General features: G+C 39.9%; 6 protein-coding genes across 7 annotated transcripts; 4 read left to right on the forward strand and 2 right to left on the reverse strand.

The window, feature by feature from the left end:
* Positions 1–21: 21 nt before the first annotated feature.
* Positions 22–1,269, forward strand: LOC6564698 (ras-related protein Rab-18A). The gene is made up of 3 exons (XM_001991426.2): positions 22–246; positions 457–889; positions 955–1,269. The coding sequence occupies exons 1-3, from the start codon at positions 188–190 to the stop codon at positions 1,054–1,056; spliced, it is 594 nt and encodes a 197-aa protein (XP_001991462.1). The 5' UTR covers positions 22–187; the 3' UTR covers positions 1,057–1,269.
* A 158-nt stretch (positions 1,270–1,427) lies between these two features.
* On the reverse strand, positions 1,428–7,072 carry LOC6564697 (RNA-binding protein 25). Its single transcript, XM_032738312.2, has 6 exons — positions 6,549–7,072; positions 6,217–6,446; positions 4,785–6,123; positions 3,288–4,254; positions 2,109–2,719; positions 1,428–2,007 (listed from the first exon to the last, which is right to left on the reverse strand). Exons 1-6 carry the CDS (start codon positions 6,606–6,608, stop codon positions 1,912–1,914), a joined length of 3,303 nt encoding a protein of 1,100 aa, XP_032594203.1. The 5' UTR covers positions 6,609–7,072; the 3' UTR covers positions 1,428–1,911.
* A 110-nt stretch (positions 7,073–7,182) lies between these two features.
* LOC6564696 (NAD-dependent protein deacylase Sirt4) lies at positions 7,183–8,453 on the forward strand. 2 transcript variants are annotated; one of them, XM_032738313.1, is made up of 3 exons: positions 7,199–7,326; positions 7,405–7,580; positions 7,642–8,453. In XM_032738313.1, the coding sequence occupies exons 2-3, from the start codon at positions 7,418–7,420 to the stop codon at positions 8,391–8,393; spliced, it is 915 nt and encodes a 304-aa protein (XP_032594204.1). In that variant the 5' UTR covers positions 7,199–7,326; positions 7,405–7,417; the 3' UTR covers positions 8,394–8,453. The 2 variants fall into 2 exon arrangements, with proteins under 2 accessions (XP_001991460.1, XP_032594204.1); XM_001991424.2 differs by having other exon boundaries at positions 7,183–7,580.
* Positions 8,454–8,524: 71 nt separating this feature from the next.
* On the reverse strand, positions 8,525–10,151 carry LOC6564695 (PHD finger protein 7). Its single transcript, XM_001991423.3, has 2 exons — positions 10,014–10,151; positions 8,525–9,937 (listed from the first exon to the last, which is right to left on the reverse strand). The coding sequence occupies exons 1-2, from the start codon at positions 10,134–10,136 to the stop codon at positions 8,615–8,617; spliced, it is 1,446 nt and encodes a 481-aa protein (XP_001991459.1). The 5' UTR covers positions 10,137–10,151; the 3' UTR covers positions 8,525–8,614.
* Positions 10,152–10,298: 147 nt separating this feature from the next.
* Positions 10,299–11,526, forward strand: LOC6564694 (cytochrome c oxidase assembly factor 7 homolog). Its single transcript, XM_001991422.3, has 3 exons — positions 10,299–10,479; positions 10,712–11,001; positions 11,078–11,526. The coding sequence occupies exons 1-3, from the start codon at positions 10,380–10,382 to the stop codon at positions 11,474–11,476; spliced, it is 789 nt and encodes a 262-aa protein (XP_001991458.1). The 5' UTR covers positions 10,299–10,379; the 3' UTR covers positions 11,477–11,526.
* A 3,556-nt stretch (positions 11,527–15,082) lies between these two features.
* On the forward strand, positions 15,083–25,259 carry LOC6564706 (sodium/potassium/calcium exchanger 4). Its single transcript, XM_032738123.2, is given in 9 exon segments — positions 15,083–15,949; positions 22,629–22,802; positions 22,916–23,103; positions 23,317–23,503; positions 23,822–23,902; positions 24,026–24,565; positions 24,647–24,748; positions 24,872–24,963; positions 24,965–25,259. Coding segments are annotated over 9 exon segments (1,644 nt in total). The 5' UTR covers positions 15,083–15,915; the 3' UTR covers positions 25,211–25,259.
* The last annotated feature ends 275 nt before the right edge of the window (positions 25,260–25,534 follow it).

A 25,534-nucleotide genomic window follows, 5' to 3' on the forward strand; every position in this document is an offset into this window, starting at 1 on the left:
ACTGCCACATTTTAATTTTTCAATTGTGGAGCAATATTGCTAAATGCGACACGGTGGCAACGCCAGCATACCTAACCCAAAGCCCACTCGAAGCTAAAGGAAATCCGCAATTTGTTTAAACTTTGGCGTGTATATAAACAAATTGTAAATAACAATATAAATTACAACACATAAATATAGAGCAAACATGGCTGACAGAGCAATTAAGCTACTCATAATAGGCGAAAGTGGCGTTGGCAAATCCAGGCAAGCAACTAGCTAAATTCCAAATTCATACTATTTTTATTGCGTATTTATCACAAACACACACACACGCACACGTAAATATGTCAACATATGCGAAGAAGACTCCTAAACAGAGAATGGCTCTGCAATAACTGACTGAGTCACTTGTGAGATTTGCCTTGTCTATTTTGCATCATGATCGAAAGTATTTTTGTTCCTTTTGTTTTGCAGTCTGATTCGTCGGTTCGTTGAGAATAAATTCGATGACAATCATGACGTCACAATTGGCATGGACTTTAAGAGCGCCGTGATGTGCGTGGATGGCACAGAATACAAGGTGGCACTGTGGGACACAGCTGGCGCCGAACGATTTCGCAGCTTAACACCCAGTTTCTATCGCAAGGCGCTGGGCGCCATTCTCGTCTACGACATCACCTGTCGGGAGTCTCTCGTCAAACTGGAGGCGTGGCTCGCCGAAGTGGACAGTTATAGCGACAATCCCAACATTGCCATCATTGTCGTTGGCAACAAAATCGATCGGGAACGTGTTGTGGATCGTGAGGAGGGTCGCAAATTCGCACGCAAACATCGCGCTCTCTTCATCGAGACATCGGCCAAATGCGATCAGTTTGTCAGCGATGCGTTTAAGGATATTGTCGAAAAGGTGCCCAATTTTTAAGTAATACTACGAGTAAAAGCTGACTAATATTTGTTATTTATATTTTTTAGATTGTTTCGTCGGAATATTTTGGCAACGGCACTTCCTCCAACGGGCTGACTATAGATAATGAGCAAGACATCGATTCAAGTCCTTCGACATGCTATTGTTGATTCTTTGGGGTTCTTTCAAATTACCGATTTTGTGTAAAATGTCTAGTGTATATTTAACGTTCAATAGCATAAGCATAAAGTCGTCTAATCACAACGCCATCTCACATATCCCTTAAGGTTTTGGTAAGCAATACGACGCAAATGTTGAATGTACCTTCTTAATTGTAAATATATAATAATCCCATACATTAAATTCAAACTTGACAGCTACAACTTGCCCCACTGTCCAAGATCGCCAAATGGATTTTAAGCTTGTGGCTTGATCCCCGTTCTCTCTCACCTTCTCGGTGTATACTACTCTTCATGGCATAGTTTTATAATTTGCTTTTTTTTTTATTTATTGTTTATTTGAAGACATTTCTGCATTCAAGTCAAGAACTTCACTTAACTTAATGTGGAAAAAAAAACGTAGATATACATTCATTGTACATAGTTTACCGCAAAATAGAGAAAGAAAAATAAGTAATGATAAATGACAAATGAGAAGAATCGATTGAAGATAGAAATGTACAAGGAGCACGATTATTGTTATTAATTTAATCGTTTTGATTGGTGTTTTTCTTTTCATTTCGTTCCGTGTGTGTTTGGTGTGTGTATTGTGAGAGTGTATTTACATTATCGATGAATTTGCTTGTTTGTTTGTTGCAACTAATCGCTACCGCTATCGAAATAGTTGACGCTGTGAAGAAATAGCAACTCCAGCCGTACGCCCTCTTTTTATGTACACATCATATATTCATAGTGTGGTTGGATTTATCGTTTTTTTTTTTTTGTTTTTTAGGTTTTTGAATAGTGTCTAGGCAAATTACAAATGTAACTTAAACTTATAGCAATGTCTCTCTGCTGATTTGGTCACTATTTGCCATCGATGCCACTCTTTTTGGCATCCAATTCGTAGATGAGCAACCGCCACATTTTTACAACAAACACCTCAGCCTCCTCATCCAGCACCTGTCGCCAAAAACAAAGAGAGAGAGAGAGAGAGAGAGATAACGACTTAGCTATCGATATATTTATAGAGGTGAATTTGGTTTGAATTGTGTTTTAGTTACCATTTGGACATCGTCCAGTATGCTTTGAGGCGGACTGCCGGCCAATACTTTGGAGCATATGAAGTCGACTAACGTCGGCTCCGGCTCACCAATATATTCAATGATCTTCTTGTTGATCCACGGACGGATTTTGCGTTCCATTAGACCGCTGTCGACCTCGTTGCGATCGAGTTTATAATTAAAGAGGTCCTCCTTCTGTGTGGGTATCCGGTCAATGATGCTCTTTATGTGGCGACGCTTCTCATCCTGCACCTTGGCACCATTCTCATCCTTTTTGGTGTTTGCTGCTGCTGTGCCACCGGTGCCACCTGTGCCATCGCCGCTCCCCGCCGACGCAGATGCAGCCTCGTTTTTAGCGTGCTTGTTGTTGCCGCTGCCGCCGCCGCCATGTTTGCCAGCATTTTGTCCGCTCGCTTTTACACTAGCACTTCCGGCTGAAGTGGCGGAAGTTGAACTAGTTCCGGCACTAGCCGCACCACTGGCATTGGCAATCTTTTGGCTAACGGCGGCGGCAGCAGCTGTCGCCGCTGATACAGCAGAACTTTGGCGCTCCGCAGCCGTTTGTGGTGCACTAACGGTTGTTGTGCTATTACTCAAATTGTCATCGTAATCTACAAGAGAGGAAAAAAACACAAATCTAAACATTGTTTATCGTTCTCTTAACTGTGCACACGGAGAGAGAGAGAGAGAGAGAAAGAGAGAGAGAGAGAGAGAGAGAAAAAAGAGAGCAAGTACCTGCAAGGAATTCAATATAAATATTCCATATTTGACAACATATACCATATTTGAAAAATGAATGAATGTTTCTTTTTCTGTGCCGTTATCGGCGACTTAACAGGGCTGAGAGCAAATGAAAGTGATTGCTTACATTTTTAAGTTTACACATCTAATTAACACAATTCACATTTGACAATTTCTAAATGAAGTATGCAGCTGATCTAAAGGATTATTAAAGAAAATCAACACTTTAAAGTTGTTTCTTAAGTGGTGGAAGACATTCAGCGATATCCATGGATTTATTAGTGACAAGCGATAAGCGACTTAAGCAAAGAGTCCATGGATTGAATATCGTAAATGTTCTGTCAGACTGTAACTGATTGCCATCTTGCTCTCTCTCTCTCTCTCTCTTTCTCATATAGGTGGTTTATTATGCTCCACTCTGCACTGTTCAGTACTCACCCAAGGGGACCAGTTTACGCTTCTTGGGATTGATGTTGTCGTCATTGTCATCGTCGTTGACAAACACGCCCGTCGTCTCGATCATTTTCTTCTTGAGATTGTTGCCCAGCGTGAGCGAGATGACCGGCATGCTCATTGCGGACGCAGCAGCAGCAGCTGCCGCCGCTGCAGAGGCAGACGTAGCGCCTCCGGAGGATGCGTGCTCGTTGTCCATGGCATTCATTGTGGGTGTGTGGATGTGGGAGAGTGAATCTCTCGACTCGCTATTCTGCCGACTGACACTCTCTCCAGCCTGATTGTTGTTGTTGCTGGTGGTGTTGTTGTTGTTGCTGGTGTTGGTCTTGGGATGGGAGGAATAGCCACTGGCATTGGATGTGGTGTCCGCCATGGAGGCGCGATCATCGATTGTCGACATGGAATCCTCGGATGGCGGCGGCTTATGCAGCACACCCGATCCGCTCGGACCAGCGGCCATTGTACCGCTGTCCAAATCATCATCATCATCATCCACCGCATCGGCCATTTCCTGCTGATGATGCTTGTGTTGCTGCTGATGCTTGTGTTGCTGCTGCTGCAGTTGATCCTTCTGGTGTGTATGCTGTGTGTGTGCCGCGTCCTGTTTGCGTCGCTGCGCCGCCGCCGCCGCCTCCACATTGACATTTATGAGGATGCGCGGCTCGTAGAGTTTTTCGATTTCGCGACGCGCCTTCTCGAATTCCAGCGATGGGTTCTCAAAATCTCCACTGAATATCTTATTCTTCAGTTCGGACAGTTCGGCGGCCTCCTTTTCGCGATCCTTGGAATCGGCATCCGCTTCGCGGACACGATCCGCCAGACGCAGCTGCAGTTCCCGTCCACGATAATACATCGTGTCGTCGCGCTCATCATCGTAATCCTCGACAAACTCCTTCAGCCGCTTTGCGTCCTTTTCGCGCTCATCCTGCCGCATTAGATCCTTCAAGCGATACTGCAATGTCAAATCAAAAAAATACATAAATAAAGAATATATTTACTGGAATTTCTTAGTTTTTGAATATGCCAAGAGTTTCAAAATCGCTTATTAATTGGGTGTTTATGTGTCTCTATCTCTCTTTCTTCCGTTCTCCCTCTCTCTCTCTCTGTCTCTCACACATATATATTTGTAGCCCATAAGTCGGATATATTATTCTCATATTAATCTCTTCTCTCCTTTTGTTTTTGCTTTTTTTTTCGGAAATTTGTATTAGTTTTTCAATTGAAATTTGTTCGGCAATTACTTGAGCCAAGTTACAATTTAAAAAACAAAACATATATCGCTATCTGATTAATATTATATTTAAAATCGAATTGTGACTAAAATTGAATTCCCCCATAATTCGGAATTTTTATTAATTATTGCAATTAAAGAAAATAAAAAAACCTTTTCAAAATTATATAACGTTATCTGATTAATAGTATGATTATAATGATTGATGATGATTGATATTGTATTTAAATCCGAATTGGCAACCTGCCTACCTTTTCGTTCTCCTTGGCCTTGCGCTTCTCGCGTATCTCCCAGTTGGAGAGACGATTCTGGTAGGCCGATTCCTTTTCCCTGGCCTTCTTGTCGGCCTTTTTGCGCTCGCGCTGCTCCTCCTCCATTTCCTTTTCTCGACGCGCATCGCGCACTGGCTTCACGATCTTCTCCTCGCGCTCACGCTCCCTCTCCCGCTGCTCTCTGTCCCGTTCGCGCATCTCGATGCGCTCTCTGTCCCGATCACGTTCCCGTTCTCGTTCCCGGTCTCGATCCCGATCCCGTTCTCGTTCGCGCTCCTTGTCGCGCAGCTCGCGCATCTCACGCTCCCGCATCATCTCGCGCTCGCGCTCCCGGTCCCGTTCGCGTTCACGCTCACGATCGCGCTCCTTGGTGCGGGATTTGGAGCGACGGCGGCGACTGTCTTTGTTGTTGTTGTCGCTGCGCTCCTTGTGTGCATCCTTGTGTGTGTCCTTGTGATCCTTGCGCACCGGCGACACATCGATGGTGACTATGAACTCCTTGCGGCTGCGACTGCTCATCGCCGGCTCCTTGCTCGGCTCCTTGTCATTAATGACCACCACTTCGTCCACCTCACTGCCGGTATTGTTATTGTTGTTATTGCTATTGTTGTTGTTGCTGCTATTGTTGTTATTGTTGTTGCTGTTGTTGGTATTATTGGTACTGTTGGTGCTGCCCGAGCTCGAGGAGGGAACGACACCAGGACCAGCAGCAGCAGCGGCAGTAGCGGCGACAGCTGCGGCGGAGGAGGATTTGGCATCGCTTCTGCTGCTGCTGCTGGTTTTGCGTTCAGTTTCACGCTGCTTTTTGCGCTCGCGTTCCCGTTCGCGCTCCTTCTCCTTCTCCTTGGTTGCCAGCTGTTTCTCCTTTTCCTTCTCCTTTTCGAGCTCCTTGCGATGCTCATCAGCCTCGGCACGCTTCCGGAATTTACCAATTTCGCTACTTATCAAATTGCGTTTCTCCTCCTCGAGTGCATTATCATTCAGTGACTTGATCTTCAGATCCTCCTCGCCGCGTCGCGTCTTCTTGCGATTGCTGTTGCTGCTGCTGTAGAGATCACCACGGTTTGTCCCATCGAATCCCTCGAATTCGTGCTTGTGCTCCTCGAGCAGATCGTGCATCTGATTGGTTGCATACTCGTCCTCAGTCTTTTCATCCAGCATGGCATTGGGGCCGCCTTCGCTGCCATTTTTGCACTCCTTCTCCTTGTAATCCTCAATGAGCACTTTATTCTTTGCATCCACCTTGGCGACCAGTTTCTTGCCATCGATCTCCAGTTCGCTCAGCAGGCGCACTGCTCGCATCGCCGCAATCGGTCCACTGCAACAACAACAATAACAAAAATCAAATCTTATTACCATGCACAAGGACAAAGTTTAATTTTGGCAAGAAGTCAAGTCAAGTTGAACTTACTCGAATTCACAGAATCCGAATGTGGAGACACGTTTCCAGTTGATGACGACACCGCATGCGGCAAGGATGCGCTTGAGCAGCGATTCCGGTACACGTTCGCTAATGTTCCCAACGAAGACGGTGATGACGGGACCACGGAATTGTGGCTGCGGCTCCGGCGGTCTATGATAAACTGTTGGCTGTGAACTGATCGTCGCTGAATTGCGGTAACTGCGTGGCGGGGGAATCAGCTGCAAATTACAAACAAATTTAATACAAATTCCTTTTGCATCAAATTAAGACAAAGAGCAAGAGAAAAAAAAAATAGCTAGAAATAAAAACTAAAAACTTACATGCGGCGGTGGTATCGACGCATTCATATATGGCATCGGTGCACGCGGTGGATATGACATCTTGTTGCTGTTCCAGTTGTTGTTGTTCCAGTTTTTTTTATTGTTCCACTTGCTGTTGTTGTTCGTTTATGTTTTGCGCCTTTTAGACTAAATACCTATATTTTTGTAGTTTTGTTTTTGGCGTGCGTGCCAATTGAAGCCGACACAAAACAGACACACACATATACACAAACACACTCACACAATTACACACACAAGCACAACTCTTGGAGTGAATGTGGAATCGTGTACGATATTTGTGGATTGGATATGTGGGTGCAGGGGTGGGGATGGGGGAATATATGTGATCGCGTCGCTATCCAAACGTGCTTGTGCCCGTTCAAGCACTTTCACATGTGTGTGTGTTGAATCCTTGGCGTATCGATATGCAAATTTTACATGCATATGCAATTAAAAACTACACGTAAAAAGGACGTTGTTAAATTTTTCACCACTGCGGCCGCTGCTGCATAGGGATGAGAAAGCGTGTAAGCGCTGCTGTTATCGTCACTCGTGCGATATAGTCGCAATGCAGTCGTTGTGCGAAACATCGATCACATTCTTTTATCGATGTCAGTTGGCAGTTAGTGATGCAAAATGCCAAAAGATTTACGCTCAGCTGTTCATCAAAATACAAGCAACAAACACAAAAACACTTAATTTCGATTTTATAACATAGCGCTTTAATTGAAACATTCGCTTTCGAGCATAAAGACAATTTTTTAAAAGTAATCATAAAGTAATAAAAAGTTCTTGAACAATTCTTTTTTTGGAATGACAAAAATATAAAAAATAAATTTTTTGCTTGTGTTTGAAGCAAAACTTATACAATGCGACTGGGAGGCGTTCTTCGATGTCACCGCGTTATCCGGCAGCAATATGTGCCGCAGCACAAGCCAGTGCTAGAGGACGACATAAAACGTTTGGAGGACTTTCTGCTGTCGAAGCCAAATATATTGGTCCTAACGGGCGCTGGCATCTCAACAGAATCAGGTAAGACACGCTAATTTCTTTATAAATAAATATATATATATATCGATAATTGTTTTGGCAGGTATACCCGATTATCGTTCGGCTGGCGTTGGGCTTTATGCGCGCACCAATCACAAACCGATTCAGCATAGTGAGTTCGTTAAGTCGGCCAGTGTGCGTAAACGCTATTGGGCCCGCAATTTTGTTGGCTGGCCAAATTTTTCGAGCACCCAGCCAAATAGTTCACATCATGCGTTGGCCCGCTTCGAGCGGGAGATTCGCCTGCAATCTGTGGTCACCCAGAACGTTGATCGGCTGCACACGAAAGCGGGCACCAAGAGCGTCATCGAGGTGCACGGCAGTGGCTATGTGGTGAAATGTCTGAGCTGCGATTACCGCTGCGATCGTCATGAGTTCCAAAGCATACTCGCCACACTGAATCCGATGTTTAAGGATGCACCCGATATGATAAGACCCGATGGCGATGTTGAGATTCCCCTCGATTATATTGAGAATTTCCATATACCACCGTGTCCGCAATGCGGCGGTCATCTCAAGCCAGAAATTGTATTCTTTGGCGATAGTGTGCCCAAGGATCGTCTCGAGACCATAGCCCGAATGGTGTACACCAGCGATGGTTTGCTGGTGCTCGGTTCCAGCCTTTTAGTTTTCTCCGGCTATCGCATTGTGCTGCAAACCAAGGATCTTAAGCTGCCGGTGGCCATTGTCAATATTGGTGAGACGCGAGCGGATCATTTGGCCGACATCAAAATCTCGGCCAAGTGTGGCGATGTGATACCCAAACTCTTTGATTTTAGCAACAGAGAAGCATAGCAGAGATTTTTCTAAATGTAATTTTGTTTTTAATTGTAATAGAAAACTTGTTGACACTTAGTTGCTGACTATCTAAATTTTGTAATCTAAAAGCGGGTAAATAATTGTAAATCTTCAACGACCGTGACTCGTCAAGAGTCAATTGATGAACGCAAATATGTTTGCCAAAAATCAAACAAAAGATGCCTGTTCCACAGATTGAGGCCGGTATATATAAACAGTTATTTCCTGATGCTATATTTATCGATTCTATCGTAATGGCCACGATTGGTGTCCCTAAACCAAATGTCCACTTCGGTCAACTGCAGCTGCAGGAGCGTCTCCTCCGTGCGATCCTTGAGTCGCTTATCGTCCTGAGCGAAGCGCAGTGTGCAGGTGCCCGTGCATGGATCGGACAGCTGCTCATTGTACTCGTAGACAACCAGATAGAAGTGATCGCCGCTGGTGAAGGACTCGTGCAGCAGCAGAGGCGTCTGCAGAGCGCACCTCAGCTGCTGTGAGTCGCTCGGCTCCGAATCGGAGAGCTCAATTACGCTTGTTTCTGACTGAGCTGGCATTTGATTCGCTGGTGTTTGTGGCTGTGGTTGTGGCGACAGCTGTGGCATGGGTATCTGTATCTGATTTTGTGAGGCAACAACTGTTATGATGCTCTCATTGTATGTGGAGTCATCATCGGATTGCGCTGGCGAATCATCGTCCATGGCAAGGCTTAGTTCACAGCATCGTTTGGTCTTATAAAAGGAACTATCAATATGCTCATCTGCCGTTGGTGACTGCACAATATGCAATACGTCTAGCTTCTTTTCCACCTCAATGCAGGACCTGCACTTATAATCGGTGACTTCCGAGTGCAGGGATAAACGCATTGTGCCCACACGGCATTTCGGATGCGTTCCCGTCGCCGCACACATTATGCAAAGTTGAATGCTCCACGTGCCCCGACAGTAATCCCGTCCGTTTGGACAGAGACACTCCGCCATATCGCAGCGCAAACGCGTCCTGTGAAGTTCACGGTACGCATTCTGTTGACGCTCCCACGTTGCATCGCGATCGGGCACAAATACCGACTGCAATCGGATCGTGTCGCGGAACTTCTTATCGCGACACCACAGACATCGCAAATAGTAGCCGGAGGCGAGCGCATAGCGACGCATGCAGCTGCGATGCGCGAATCCTTTGCGACAGCAATCCCCATATGCGACATTGTGGAGCACAAATGGGTAGATGACACGAAAGCAAATGGCGCAATGGGCACCCTTTGGTGGATCGGCGAGCAGCTGCCGCTTATAGGCATCCAGTTGCGTGCAATTTTCACAGTAGCTGCGAAAGTCATCGCAGAAGTGAGAAATGCAACGGTTTTCCAAGCCGCACGCCATGTGAAAAACAATGCGACACATGTAGCAAATCACACTGGCACCTGTCTCCTTGCAGAATGCACATTTCCGCTGCTGGGCAGCTGCTGCCTCCTTGCGGATGTCGCGCAGCAGAAAACCCAAAATTCCAGTGGCGTTGCCGCCGCGTTGTGGCAAATTTGTCGAAAGCAACTGGAAATAATAAAAAAAATAAAACAGAATTACCTTAATATGATGTCAATCGATTATAGGAGCTGTGCATATCTACCAGACAATAATAGTGCACTGTCACATTTTGTTTCCTCATCCACTCGCCGTACAATAGCGCATCCTGTTCATCGTCATTTTCATTTTTGCTGCTTTTCTTTTGACAAATATCACACTTGTACATGACGCTCTAAGTTTAAAACTAACACAGTGTGACAGTTTGAACACCCATATCGATAACATCGATAGCACGAATCGCATTCTGTACTTTCCAGCACTACTTGTCAGTGTAGAAAAAAACAAAGCAGGAACAACAACAGCAACAACAAAAACACAGCCGCTACAGCAACATAACATCCAGAGAGGCATCGACAAAACTGGCTGTTATATTTTATTTTTATATATATCATAGTTAAACAAAAACACAATGGCCTACGACTTAAAAAAGGAGTCTGACGTTAAGGAGTATGTAGAGAAGCTGGGCGTTGAATATCGCTTTGGCTGCTATTCGGAAAAGAAACCGGAAGGTAAATAGCAACAACAACAGGCGGCCAGTCTGCGAGTGGCTGCAACAACAACAACAACAGCAGCAAACCGCAACAAAAACAATGTGTGCTCTAACCTAGGTTTTTTTTTTCTTTTTTGGTAGCGTAATTTAATTACAAAACAAACGAACTTTTTTATTTTTTTTTGCTTTCAAACCAATAGTAAATTGCGGAAAGAAAAATAAAAGTTGAAAATTATAATTTCTATTTACAGTTTGCCATCTTCTCGGTGATTATTTGGAGGGCATTAAGAAGGACTTCGAGAAGGCATCGAAAGTATACAAATCGACATGTGACGATTATGGTTATGCAAAATCCTGCTATAAATATGGCAACTATAGCTTTCTGGGCAAGGGCAAAAGTGGCAGCAAAGGCGAACCGCGCGTCGCTTATCAATATTATGAGAAGGGCTGCAACCTAAATGATTCTGATGCGTGTTTGCATTCTGGCCTGTTGCTGGTTTCGCGCTCAATGCCCAAAGAGATTGACAGAAATGTGCCCAAGGTGAGTGCAGCCACAAGAACAACAACTTGGGCAATTACCACATATACAATAATATCTATTATTATTATTATTAAAGGGCTTGCAGTTTCTAACAAAGAGTTGTGACATGAACAATGCTACCGCCTGCTTCTATTTATCCGGCATGCACATTTCGGGCGTACAAAAGAAGCCCGAGGATGTGGCGGGCGGGGCCAGCGTTGTGCCGCCGAGCACAACTAAATCGCCGATAAAGGACACCGATTACATTGTGCTCAAGGATATGAAGAAGGCTTTTCAGTTTGCCTATAAGGCGTGCGAGTTGCGTAACATGTACGCCTGTGCAAATCTTAGCCAAATGTATGCGCGCGGCGATGGCATCGAGAAGAACGAAAAGGAGGCGGAAAAATACAAGAAGCTCGCCCTCGAAATGCAGGAGGAGGTGAAGAAGCAACAGGAGACGCTGACCTTTCAGCAGGGTGTCGGCATGCCAAACTGATTAACAACAATTAACTAAAACAACAACAACAATACATGCATCAAATAGTTTTCTTTTCCTTTCTTTTATTATTGAACTTCATCATCCTGTTGCCTACGCCCCACAACCCCTATTCCCCTCCTCTCCATTCTATATTATATTTTTCAAAATCATTCAAATTTGATGATTTTTCGTTAAAACTTGTGTGACGCGCGTTTTAGTCAAATTTATATTTTTTTGTTTATTATATATTTTGTTCAATTGCTAATATCTTAAGTGGTTTATATAAACATTTATTTATATATATATATACATATATATCTTTCTTCCGTGTACATAGGCAAGCATTTGCGTTTTCGGCATGTGCGTGTGTAAGAGAAAAATCCTAGTTTTAATTGTTAAAGATAAAGATTAGCAAAAAGCCAGCAATGCGATTATTACCTTATATATTCCCCCGTTGATACCTTAAAGTACCATAAATATAAAATATAAAGAAACAAACAACTCATGCACAATCAGAGGCGTTTCACATATCTTGTTAACATGCAGCACATACAGATTTATATATATATATATATCCATGTATGTATATGGGGACAGATAGGTAATAAAATAATACATAAATCTGATTTTAAAGAATATATATTTGTTGCTAATTAATTGATTTTACAGCTAATGCTGAAAGCATTAATAAAAGGAAATGCAAAATTGAATTTCGTGTTTATTTTTTTCTTCACGATTTATGATATGTATAATTTAAATTGTTATATTTTTTAGTCTTAAGAAATTCAAAAACATGAAGTTTGCCCTGTAGAAATGTTTCTGATTTCTGATGCCAAAGTAATGTTGCAAATCCAAATAAAAACGTTTCTTATCCGTTCAGTAGAAGGTGCGCTGGATATATCCATATTTCACATATAAATCCAATATTAGAAGAGCGTGTAATTGGACTGTAATTGGGATATTTATAGGAATTGTAAAGCTTGAAGCAAATATATAAACATTCAATAATATTTAGATCATAAATAAATATTGGTTACTTTTCTATGAATACCCATACTAAATCCAAGTCGATTCCAATTGGCACACATATACATATATAGTTTTCTAAACTTATTTAGAAAACATACAATAATAATCAAGAGGCACAAGTATTGAATACATTTATTTATTTATGTTTCTTTGGGTGACTTTAAGAACGAAGTTCAACCTAATTGAACAGAATCGTGTCATCTGTTGTGACGATGACAATGTGCGTCCAATTAAAAATCTAACAAATTGAATGTAAATTCAGATTAGTTTATTTTTGAATATATGACATTATTATACAGTATATCGTAGTAGTATCGTGTTGTATGTATTACTACCTTATGGCTTGATTGTTGTTGTTGTCGTCCAGCTAACTATTTCATTTTCGTGCCTAATTAGAAACGTTCCGATTCAATTAGTTGGACAGGCACACTCACACAGACAGACGCAGAGAGAGAGAGAGAGAGAGGGAGAGAGAAGGAGAATGAGTGAGAGCGACAGAGAGAGAAAGAGAGAGAGAGAGAGAGAGAGATAGTTGACAAGTGGCTTCCTGGTGTGTCTCTAATTAGGTATATAATCGTATTTTTCATAAGTCTCGCATGCCTCTGTATTATTTATGTCTGTCCAGACAATTGGCGGCCTTTTTTATCACCTGAGCCAAGCCAAGATAAGCCCTAAAAATGATGTCACGTACTATTTTCTTCACATTTTACATGTTGTTTTCGAAGCTGTCCTGATTCTTGTCTGATTTTTATTTATATTTATATATGTATGTTACTAGCCGGTTAACCCCATTTCTAGAGATGACTAATTGTTTGTTGGCATCAGTGGCAATTCGGTGTGCGGAATCAAAACATGCCACTCTGATAAGGCGAATGAATAACTAATGAATGGGGCATACAGCAACTCAAACTAATGAGATGAGATGGAGATCAGATAACAGTTACCATTTGGAGTTCGTCTCCTCAAATATAATTGGGTTTTCTACCCTTTTTTTTGTGTGTGTGTGTTTTTTTTAAAGATGTTTGTTTGTTTTTCTATCACTCTGCTTATTGTTGAGGAATGCGTTTTTAGGCTTGCCTTAATATTTATATTAATGTTAATGCATAAATTGTTCAATGGCACAAAGTAGCTTAATTAAATATATTATTTGACTTGATTTTCGCCGTAATATAATTAGATTGGTATGTATTGCAGCTGTTGTGGTTGGTTGTTGTTGTTGCTATTTTTGTTGCTGTTGGTCGAGCCAAGCCCAAGTCCGAAAATAAATAACTTTCTTTGATGGCACGAGCTGTTTGTATAGAGCATTATTAGTTGGTCGCTGTACCATGACATGACCTTTGTCGCACAGCAATATCCACGATATATATATATATATATATATATATATATATATATGTATGTAGTAGGCTGTAAAAATACGATCCCGTCCATGTGGGGTAACTGGAGACTGGCCGACGACAATAACAACAACAATAACAATAATAACTAACAAGTGCAGTAAAGTCTCGATAAATTGGAATCTACTTAAATAGTTTTGAAATCAAAAACGTTGCCCGATATTCGTGCAAGTTGGACAATCCTAGGCCAGAGAACGAAATTTGTAGTTCAGGAATGATTTTTCAAATCCCTTTGCAATCGAAAAATATTTTTCCTGATGTTAGGTGTGTACATAAGTTTCTAAATGATTACGGACATCAAGTTTAAACTCAAGTAAATCCATTTCAATTAACAAATGAGGAAGTTAAATATTTTTGTACTCATTTTCGCTGTTAAAATGCTGTCAAATGGTAATTCATACTTGAATTAAGCATAATAATTTGCTTATTTTTTTTCTTTCTAAATGTGATTCCCCAAATAATTAGAACTGCAAATGATTATACTAATTTCGGGATGTTTTGATATCCAAGCGAACACTGTAATATGGGCACACTCACAAACCCCCCCCCCCCCCACACACACACACACACTCATACACATACAGTGATGGAAAGTGGGTGTGCGTGTGTAAGTGTGAGTGTGTGTCTGTGTATGGGGAGCATGCAATCCGTATTTTTTGTGTATGTGCAAGCACAAGTACATACATACATCAAGTACATACATACATACATATATACATACATGCATACATGCGTACATGCATACATACATACATACATACGTAGTCTATAGTTAGTTAAACTGACGGACCGAATGATGCCTCAATAGAACAAATTTTCAAGCTCGGCAAAAAAAAATGTCAATGCTCAGTTTCGACTAAAGCGCTATCCGAAACATCGAATCAGTTTAACGTCAACGTCGGCGGCATCAAGACAATATATAGAATAAAATCATAGCCATAGCCAAATGCTAAGCTAAATCTAAATTTAAAAAGCAAAACCGAAGCCAAAGCCAAAACTAAAGCTAAAGCTTTGACTATAAATACACACATACTCACAGAAACACACACACACACACACACATACACTTATGCATACAGACAGACATACAAACAGATGAGAGCATAAAGAAATGTAAAAGATGCGCGCCGTCAACTGAGCAACGGGATTCGGGATTGACATTTCTTTTTTTTCGCCTATTGTCATATTGTTGTTGTTTTGTTTTTGTTCATGTTGTTGTTGTTAGCGTGAGCTAAAGTGTGATAAAGATAAAAGACAAACGATAGTGGACTTGGCACGAGACGCGAAAGCGAGATCGCAGCATACATATAACAGTGCCAACTGTCAACTGTCTGACTGCCGTAGAAGAAGAACAACAGTAAGCAGAAGAAGAGGAAGAAGGCAACGAACACGACGACGACGACGACGACGACTGCGAACACTGGCAGTGGCGGCGTCTATTTTCTGATTGCCCCTTGATTTATGCCTTTTAGTGTGTTGCCTTTTGGCATTTGCCTCAAAACGCGAAATGCATTAAGTGAGACACACACACAACACACACAAACAAAAACACACACACACACACAAACACACACATACTAATAATGCCTGTGTGTGGGTGTGTATGAGTGTCGCGCCACGCCGCGCCTTGTGCTTTAAATTGTCAAAGATCCCCCTCCACACCCACCCCCAACCCGCTTCCGTATGTGCGCGCTTTGAACGTTGCAAGAGATCTTCACGACAATTGAAAATAAGCGCGCGCGTTTATATAGAGGCTCAAAGCCTGCTACATGCATTTGTGTGCGTACATCTCGTATATGTGTGGGTGTGCGCGTCTGTGTGCGCTTACTAAGGCTAAGCCGCAGAGGATAGATTGAGGTAGAGAGCGAGAGAGACGGCAACGGCGACGGCGACGGGGACGGGGCCACCAAGCCAGCAAATCAACACCATTGAAGTGGAAGCGACGACAGAGATTGAGATTGAGATTGCGTTTCATATAGCGGCCGCAGCGCAGTTTACGAGTGTCCATCACCACTACAACACCGTGCAGCAATGGAAGACTATTGGGGTCTTAGCAGCACTACGGGTACGGGCACAAAAATTACATATCTAAAACCTCTAAAAAAAAAAAGACCAACTAAAATAAAACAAGCAATTTTCAATTTAAAAAGTTTAAAAAAAAACACTTAAAGGGAAGAAATAATTTTTTCAAAATTAAAAGTGTCATCAAAAATGATCAATTAAAAAATGAAATAAATACTAATAATAATACATGTACTAAAACAAAACCAATTAAAACAAAAAAACATTTTTTTTTTGTCCTTTTTGTTATGCGGCAAAAATTAATGCAAATTAAACAATGAGCTGTGCGTGTGTGTGTGTGTGTGTGTGTGTGTGTGTGCAGTGACGTCACATTTGTCATATATTACATATCATATACATACATGTTCATACATACATATATACATTATATATATATACATAAATTGTATCTAATATATTTAACTTAACATTGTCGTCGTCGTCGGTTGGAATTGGATTTCGTTTCTGCACATTTGTCGGCGCGCTTTTGCCTCCCGTTTCTTCATCCATATACATACACACACACACAGACACACACACACACTATCACACATCATCTATTTATATGTATGAATGTATGTGTATGTGTATCGCGTAAACCAAAGCATATGGATCAATTGTCTAAATTGGCTCATTAAGTGAAACTTAATGACATTTACTATGCACAAAAAAAAGCATCCAACAAAAAAGAAAGAAACAACAATAATAAAAAAGAAACAAAAAAATTAGAACAAAATCAAAAGACTGTTGTTGTTGTTGCTGTGGCTATTGTTTCGTTAGTTTTTTTTTTTTTTTGGTTTATTTTTTTGTTGCGGAAAACTTAATTTTCATAGATGACTTCATTTGTATTTGGTTAGCTGTAAAATGCGGCGTATGCGCAACGTGATAAGCATTAGGCGAGTGCAAAGGCACTCAACAAAAAAAAAGATGAAATTTGTCCATTAATAAAAATGCTACAACTTAAATAATTACTTAACCAAAATCAAAAATAAAAAAATAACAAATACAAAAAATCGATAATAGTTAAACTAATGAAATTTATCGTGACAAATGGAACTCGAACTAAATCAAAAAACGGATTTGTTTGTTCAAACGCACTCAAGCATGACATTCAAAACAAAATTATAAGGCCTACCACTGAGTTAAAAACGTATTTGTTAACATGCAACCGATTCAGTCAATAAATATTAAGACTCGAACATGTTACTTACTTTTATTTGTATTATTATTAACCGGCAATATCATCAAATTTGTAACAAATTACAAAAAAAATAACAAAAATGAATAACGATTTTCATGCAAACTTCATTTTCTTCTAGCCCTTTCTCTTTTCTTCTGTGTAGCAACATTTTCAACGAAACTTTAACAAATAAATATAAAAGCATTTCAATATTGATCTAATATTATATTGTCAAAATTCATGATAATTGATAAGAATTCGCATTTCGTTATGTAACAAAGTTGAAATTTTTATGTGTAAAAAACATTTTTTTTTCTTTAATCCATTTTTATTGATTGCTTTAATGTCTTCTTGTCTAAATATTTAATTTGCAACTAAAGTATAAGTGATGCTAAATGCCAAATGCTTTGAAATATGGAAATCTGAAATCTTGCAGTGGAACATGATTAATTTGGACGAGTCTTAAATTGTTCGTGCCGTACGGTTGTTCACTGGGTGCACGTCAGCTTGCGCAAGATATAACAACACATACAGATACAGATACAGAAACAGATACAGATACAGATACAGATACAGATACAGATACAGATACAGATACAGATACAGATACAGATACAGATACAGATACAGATACAGATACAGATACAGATACAGATACAGATACAGATACAGATACAGATACAGATACAGATACAGATACAGATACAGATACAGATACAGATACAGATACAGATACAGATACAGATACAGATACAGATACAGATACAGATACAGATACAGATACAGATACAGATACAGATACAGATACAGATACAGATACAGATACAGATACAGATACAGATACAGATACAGATACAGATACAGATACAGATACAGATACAGATACAGATACAGATACAGATACAGATACAGATACAGATACAGATACAGATACAGATACAGATACAGATACAGATACAGATACAGATACAGATACAGATACAGATACAGATACAGATACAGATACAGATACAGATACAGATACAGATACAGATACAGATACAGATACAGATACAGATACAGATACAGATACAGATACAGATACAGATACAGATACAGATACAGATACAGATACAGATACAGATACAGATACAGATACAGATACAGATACAGATACAGATACAGATACAGATACAGATACAGATACAGATACAGATACAGATACAGATACAGATACAGATACAGATACAGATACAGATACAGATACAGATACAGATACAGATACAGATACAGATACAGATACAGATACAGATACAGATACAGATACAGATACAGATACAGATACAGATACAGATACAGATACAGATACAGATACAGATACAGATACAGATACAGATACAGATACAGATACAGATACAGATACAGATACAGATACAGATACAGATACAGATACAGATACAGATACAGATACAGATACAGATACAGATACAGATACAGATACAGATACAGATACAGATACAGATACAGATACAGATACAGATACAGATACAGATACAGATACAGATACAGATACAGATACAGATACAGATACAGATACAGATACAGATACAGATACAGATACAGATACAGATACAGATACAGATACAGATACAGATACAGATACAGATACAGATACAGATACAGATACAGATACAGATACAGATACAGATACAGATACAGATACAGATACAGATACAGATACAGATACAGATACAGATACAGATACAGATACAGATACAGATACAGATACAGATACAGATACAGATACAGATACAGATACAGATACAGATACAGATACAGATACAGATACAGATACAGATACAGATACAGATACAGATACAGATACAGATACAGATACAGATACAGATACAGATACAGATACAGATACAGATACAGATACAGATACAGATACAGATACAGATACGGATACAGTAACTAACTAGCAACGAACAACACACACACACACACACACACACATATATATGTATTTATATATATATACATAAATAAATATGTATATATGTTTAGAGATTGCCACATTGGCAGACCCTAGTGCTGAGATGATCTGAGGCTTAGCTTGGGTGCTCTCAAACTTACTTAAACGGTACACAAAAGTCATATTAAAACGCATTGTGGCGTTGAATTTGCTTACTTGTGTACAAAATAGCTTACATATACACATACACTACACATACATACACATTTATAGACTTAAACGTATACAGTACATATTTCTCCATTCACACATACATATCTATCCAACTATTTGTCTGTGAATGCCTTCTAAGTCTCTTGTAAAACAATACCAATACAATTGTGCCAATGAGGCGTATACGTAATATGCTATGGGACACAGTAACTTTTTTTATTCCTGTGTTGTATAGTTCTTCCGCTTATATATATATATATTAAAAATATTGAATTTCATTTCACTTCCTCAGTGTGAAGAATATTGACAAACACCATAAAACCGTATTGTGAATTGTATGTCGGCTTTCGAACATTATCCAGTTTTAACTTATTTACGTTTCGAGTTAATTAATTTTCTCTCTCTCTCTCTCTCTCTGAGATCGAATGGTCTTTTTTGACCGTATATATATAGAAACGATAAGATAAAAGCCCTGTGTAGTGCACTGAGTTTTTGGTCCTTTAGCTTTTATCATGAGTAATGCTGGAATTGGCATCAAACTTGATGCTTCCATTAATTTGTAGCTCAACGAACGGGTAACTTGAAGTTAATTTCGCAAATCGGTTAATTGGACTAATTAATTTGGATTACATACTCGAATGAATGGCAAATGTGTGCTGCTATTTGTTAGTATCCTTTGCGGGGTATCTGCAAACTGTTTGCCACTTCATCACTGTAGTGCTATTTTCGTTATTTAATCAACAGCTGTTTGTTCACATGCAACCTAACTTCTAGTTAATTTTTGTTTTCAACTCTGGATTCCGGTTCATGTTGCTGTTGTTGTTGCTGTTGCTGTTGCTGTTGCGGTTGCTGTTGGATCGCTTTCACTGCTGCTTATGCGGCTCTTATTCAATTAGAGTGAACTTAATTTACGGTGATTGAACGTTTTCGCTGATTGTTATCCATGTTAAATTTATTATCATTAACACCACCCAACCAACGCACCACCGCCCACTGTTGTTGCTGTTGTTGTAGTAGCTGTAAATGCTGATTAAGCATTATTGCATTATGCGGGCCGCTGCGGTTACAAAATGCGTTTGGCTCAATTGACCCCGAAGACGTTGTCGTTGTCGTACCGTAAGCTGAACTGGATACAAAAAAAAAAAAAATAAAATAATAATAATAATAATAATAATAAAAAAAAAAAGTAATATAAAAAAAACCCGGGTGCGTTCTGTTGTCCACTCTCCGGCACGCAAAGTGTCGATCTGTAGTGGCCTCAAGTCGCATTCACATTTGTCGGATTTGTCTTCCAGTTTCTGAGTGGGTATGATGATGTTGCAGTTGTTGTTGTTCTTGTTGTTCCTGTTGTTATTGTTGTTGTTGTTGTTATTGTTGTTGTTATTGTTGTTGTTGTTGTTATTGATGATGGTGCAAGTCCGAGTCGCACATGATATGATTATGATGTTGTCTGCTGCTGTCTTGCTTTTTATTTGTTTGTGTGTCGAAAAATTGTCTTCAATTATTTATCGAAATTTATGCAAATTGCCCTGAAATGTTGTACAAATATATATATTATACATATACATATGCATATGTCTATATATAGTGAAAAATAATGTCTGCTGCTAGAGTGAATCTTAAAAAATATTAACAAGAATACTCGTATATTTTAGAATTGTTCTGAGTAATACTTTCCAATCGAGAACGTCTTTCATTGATCCATCTTTCGTGGATTATTATTATAAATTTCTTCCGTTTTTAATTACTTTGTAGAATATTTGAAATTTTTTTTTTTTAATTTTCCGTTTTATTGTATCCATTGTAGTTATGTCCTTAATCTAGAAATATCATTACGCGAATAACCTTAAATATCGGCCAATAATCGATTGTTGTCATTTGGTGTTATGTTTGGGCAGCATTTTGTTATTGAAAAATTTGTCGGTCAAGTGTAGGAGGGGACCTTTGGGCAATGGGTTGTTTTTAGATCGCCGACATGCGTCGGTTTTTATTATTCAATTTGATAACATCGAGAGATCAAAGCGTTTCTCGTATTTATCGTTTCCGTTGCAGCGCCAAACAAACTAAATGCCAAATACAACCTACAGAAAATAGAGAAAAACAACAAAAAAAACTATCCACTCAACTCAACGCAACGTAACTAAACTCAACTCAACTCATTTGATCGATAATCAAGTCGGCGACTCGGAATTGGAATCGGAATTGGAATCGGAATTGGAATTGGACACGACTCGAGACTGGCGGGCAGCTTCGGCTTTTTCAACGTTTTTCATCTTCATCTTCTTCTTATTGTTTGTCTTTCTTTTTGTTTTTGTTGTTGTTATTTGTTGGGGTTGTTGTTGTTGTTGTTCCGTAGGTGGGATCTGTCTGGTCAGTCTTGTGGTTGTTCTTGCTGCCTCAATGGTTTAGTTCTTTACCGGCGCTTGAGAGAAAGAAGCGACAAATTGACAAGAAACAAAAAAAAAAAAAAAAAAAAACGAAGAAAAATAATTAAAAATAAACAACAACGCAGAGGAAAACATACCGAAACAATAATAATTAAAGTGGACAAACGTAAAATGAAATGTGCGCATTACGATTTATCATTAACTATTAACTATAACTGCAACGAGTACTCGCATTTGCGTGCAGCTAAAAGTGAATCGATGCGACTTTGATCTTATAATTGATATTTCAATTGCGTGCTTAATACAGTTGTTAGTCAATCAAGCGATTCTACTCATGCTAACACTCATCATTTACTCGAATACTCACAATCAATGGAATCCAGATTTTGTAACATGTTTCATATTACTAAATACCATATTGCAGATACTATGCAAAGTTCAATATAAAAATGCATTTTTATTTAAATACTAAATCATGATCACGAAAAATGGGTTTCTTTCTTTTTATTCTATTTTTTTTATTTCTTTATTGTTTATCTAAAAAGCATTGATTAATTTTAGTGTTTTTTCAAATAAGACATCGTCTCTAGGAACACACATTAAATCAGCCTTAAACTCAAAGAGCAAAGTAAACAAATTGATCAGTCAAACTTAAAGCAAACATACTTAAATAATCAAACTAATTATGAATAATTGCGGGACTCTCAAAAGTAGGCAATAAAACTGGTTATGAAAATGAATGTGAATTTATGTGTGAATATTATACAAATATAAATTTCAATATGAACACGATATTGAAAACAAATACAAAATAAATTTAGCATTTAAGCTAACACACAAACATATGAATAAACAACAAAATATATATAGATAATAGATAATTAATGTAAGTGAAATGAATATGAATGAGTACTTTTGCATCTCTCTTTTTTTCCCAATATAATTATAGATATAAATTGCACACAGCCCGCCATTGATGATTTCCCCAGAGATCTATTCACGGAGGCGCAAAGACAGTCCGGTGCTGTTGTACTTCATGTTATAGCCAGTTTATATTTATTTGTAGCATTAGCAGTAGTATGTGATGAGTACTTTGTGCCAGCTGTTGAGAAAATATGTGCAGGTGAGTGATCGAATACACACACACACACACACACACACACACACACATACAAATACTATTCGTAACAAAACAACCATTTCTAAATAATATACAACTTTGCCATTTGTGATTAGCATTAAACATGTCCAACGATGTGGCGGGTGCCACTTTTATGGCCGCTGCCACATCGGCGCCGGAGCTCTTTGTGAATGTGATAGGGACATTCATTACGGAGGGCGATATCGGTGTTGGCACCATTGTCGGATCGGCGGTGTTCAACATACTCGCGGTCGCCGCCTGTTGCGGCATCGGTGCTGGCATGGTAAGTGCACTGCGACAAACGATTATCGATTATCAAAACGATTATCAATACTCTGCTAACGAGTCTAACGTTGTTCAATTCTATTTAAGATTCCTTATTTGAATGCTTTGTTTACCTATGATCAAATACAGATACAGATTTCCTTATATTTGTCCTTGCTGTTCAATAACAAGTGTGATCCTAACCTCAAACTAAATATATATATTTGTTCAGACTATACCGCTGGATTGGTGGCCACTGACGCGAGATAGCATCGCCTATGGCGTTACGGTCGCCATACTCATCTGTGTGATGCACGACGAGCGTGTCGAGTGGTATGAGGCCCTCATCTTGGTCTCCCTCTATGCGGTCTATTTGGCTGTCATGTATTTCGACAAGTCCTTTCAAAAGTGCGCCAAAGGTGAGTCGCAGTCATCAAACCAAAATTTGAGCACTAAAAAAAAAAAAAAAACCTACACTTAACACTAGAGCATAAAATGTGGCTTTGAGATATTATATAAATACTTAGTCTTGGACAAAGATAGACATTATAATTGTATTTTATAGGAGCTCATGGTCGGTAAAAAAAAGAGCGTAATTGCTCTAACTTAAGTTCACGCATACAGCTAGAGACAGGGAGAGAAATATACTTGTATTCAATATATATATATATATATATATATATAGAACACACACAAACACACACTAAACAATACATACTGCCAAATCTCACACACAGGTGGCGTTAAGCAGGCGCGCTCGCGCAGCCGCTCCTCAAACTGCAGCATACACACAAAGAACAGCAATGAAAAGGAACCAGGTACACAAAAACCAAAACAAAAACCAAAACAAAAACAAAAACAAAAACAAAAAAAAACGTGCAGCTCAAAAGTTGCCCCAATCCAGTTGCAGTAACTGCAAATTTTTGTCAACTTTTCCACAGAGCTCGTGGAAAATCGCATTTGCCAAAATATGGCCAGCATTCAGTTGAATGGCGGCTTAAACAACGATCAGGCCAAGGCCAGTAATACAACCACAACTACAACAACTACATCAATAACAACAACAACAACAACAACTGGAGTAGGTGGTGGCGGCGGCGGTGGCGGTGGCACTGGTGTTGGTGGTGCCAATGTTGCAGCTGTTGGTGCCCCTGCTGTTGGAGCCATCGCATCGGTTGCAATTGTTGATAATGCAGATGCTGAGGCACAATTATCGGTGGCTGTTGCAGCGGCAGCTGCTACTGCTGCCGCTGAGGAGGTGGATCAGGAGGGATACTCACTCTTGACATACCCCAAGGGAACCAGCTGCTTTGCCCAGTTCACCTGGATTATCATCTGGCCCATTCATTTGCTGTTTCGCATCGCGATACCCGATTGTAAAAAGGCAAAAAATAACAAAATCTTCCCATTGACTTTCATCATGTGCATTGTCTGGATTGGTTCGCTGTCGTACGTTGTGGCGTGGATGATCACCATAATTGGTGAGCTTTATAACCACTCTCCCACTTAATTCTCAAAAATTGTGCAATGTTTGTTGTTGTTTTGGGATTTCTTTTAACCAGGCGATACACTTAAGATACCCGATTCGGTGATGGGCATAACGTTTCTGGCCGCTGGCACCAGTGTACCCGAGGCCGTGTCCAGTGTGATTGTGGCAAAGCGCGGTGAGTATTCATTGTTGACACTGAATGATGGATGATAGATGATGATGTGTTCATGTGTATGTTGGTTGGAATATGTTCCGTTTTGTTCTGTTCTATTCGTTCTATTCGCAACTCTCTGGCCAGGTCATGGATCGATGGGCATTTGCAATTCGATTGGCTCGAATACGTTCGATATATTGCTATGCCTGGGCGTACCCTGGCTGATAAAGGCGGTCTTTCTTTCCCATACAGCCCGGTCAGAATTATGTTGCCATTAACTCGGCCGGGCTGGAGTATTCGGCCATAACACTGCTGTCCACGCTGTTTCTGCTCTATCTGACATTCTCGATGAATAAGTTCAAGCTGGACACCAAGGTGGGCATCGCCTGTCTGGTCATCTATTTGGTATTTATGGTATTCGCCTCGCTCATCGAGCTCAATGTGTTCTTTCGCGTCAATCTGCCAACCTGCGGACGATCATGAGCTGGAGCTGGAGCTGGAGCTGAAGCTGAAGCTGGAGCTGGAACTGGAGCTGGAGCTGGTAATGCAACTGCAATCTGGAACTGGAACTGGAACTGGTACTGGTACTGGAGCTGGGCGGGGCAACTCTGCAGTGCAGTCGTTTTAATTAATTAATATGTATTTTTCCTGTTCTATTCTATCTACCTTGATAGTTCGAGTTACCTTTATGCTACTACGTTATGCTGTTATTGTAATACTTTTTTTTTTATTATTATTATTAAAGTAGAAGAAGAATCTCTCTTCACGACATTTGGAGAAATGAAATGAAATGAGAAAAATGGGATA

The sequence above is a fragment of the Drosophila grimshawi genome, unplaced genomic scaffold (assembly GCF_018153295.1).
Source record: "Drosophila grimshawi isolate 15287-2541.00 unplaced genomic scaffold, ASM1815329v1 contig_848, whole genome shotgun sequence".
Taxonomy (NCBI): Eukaryota; Metazoa; Arthropoda; class Insecta; order Diptera; family Drosophilidae; genus Drosophila; species Drosophila grimshawi.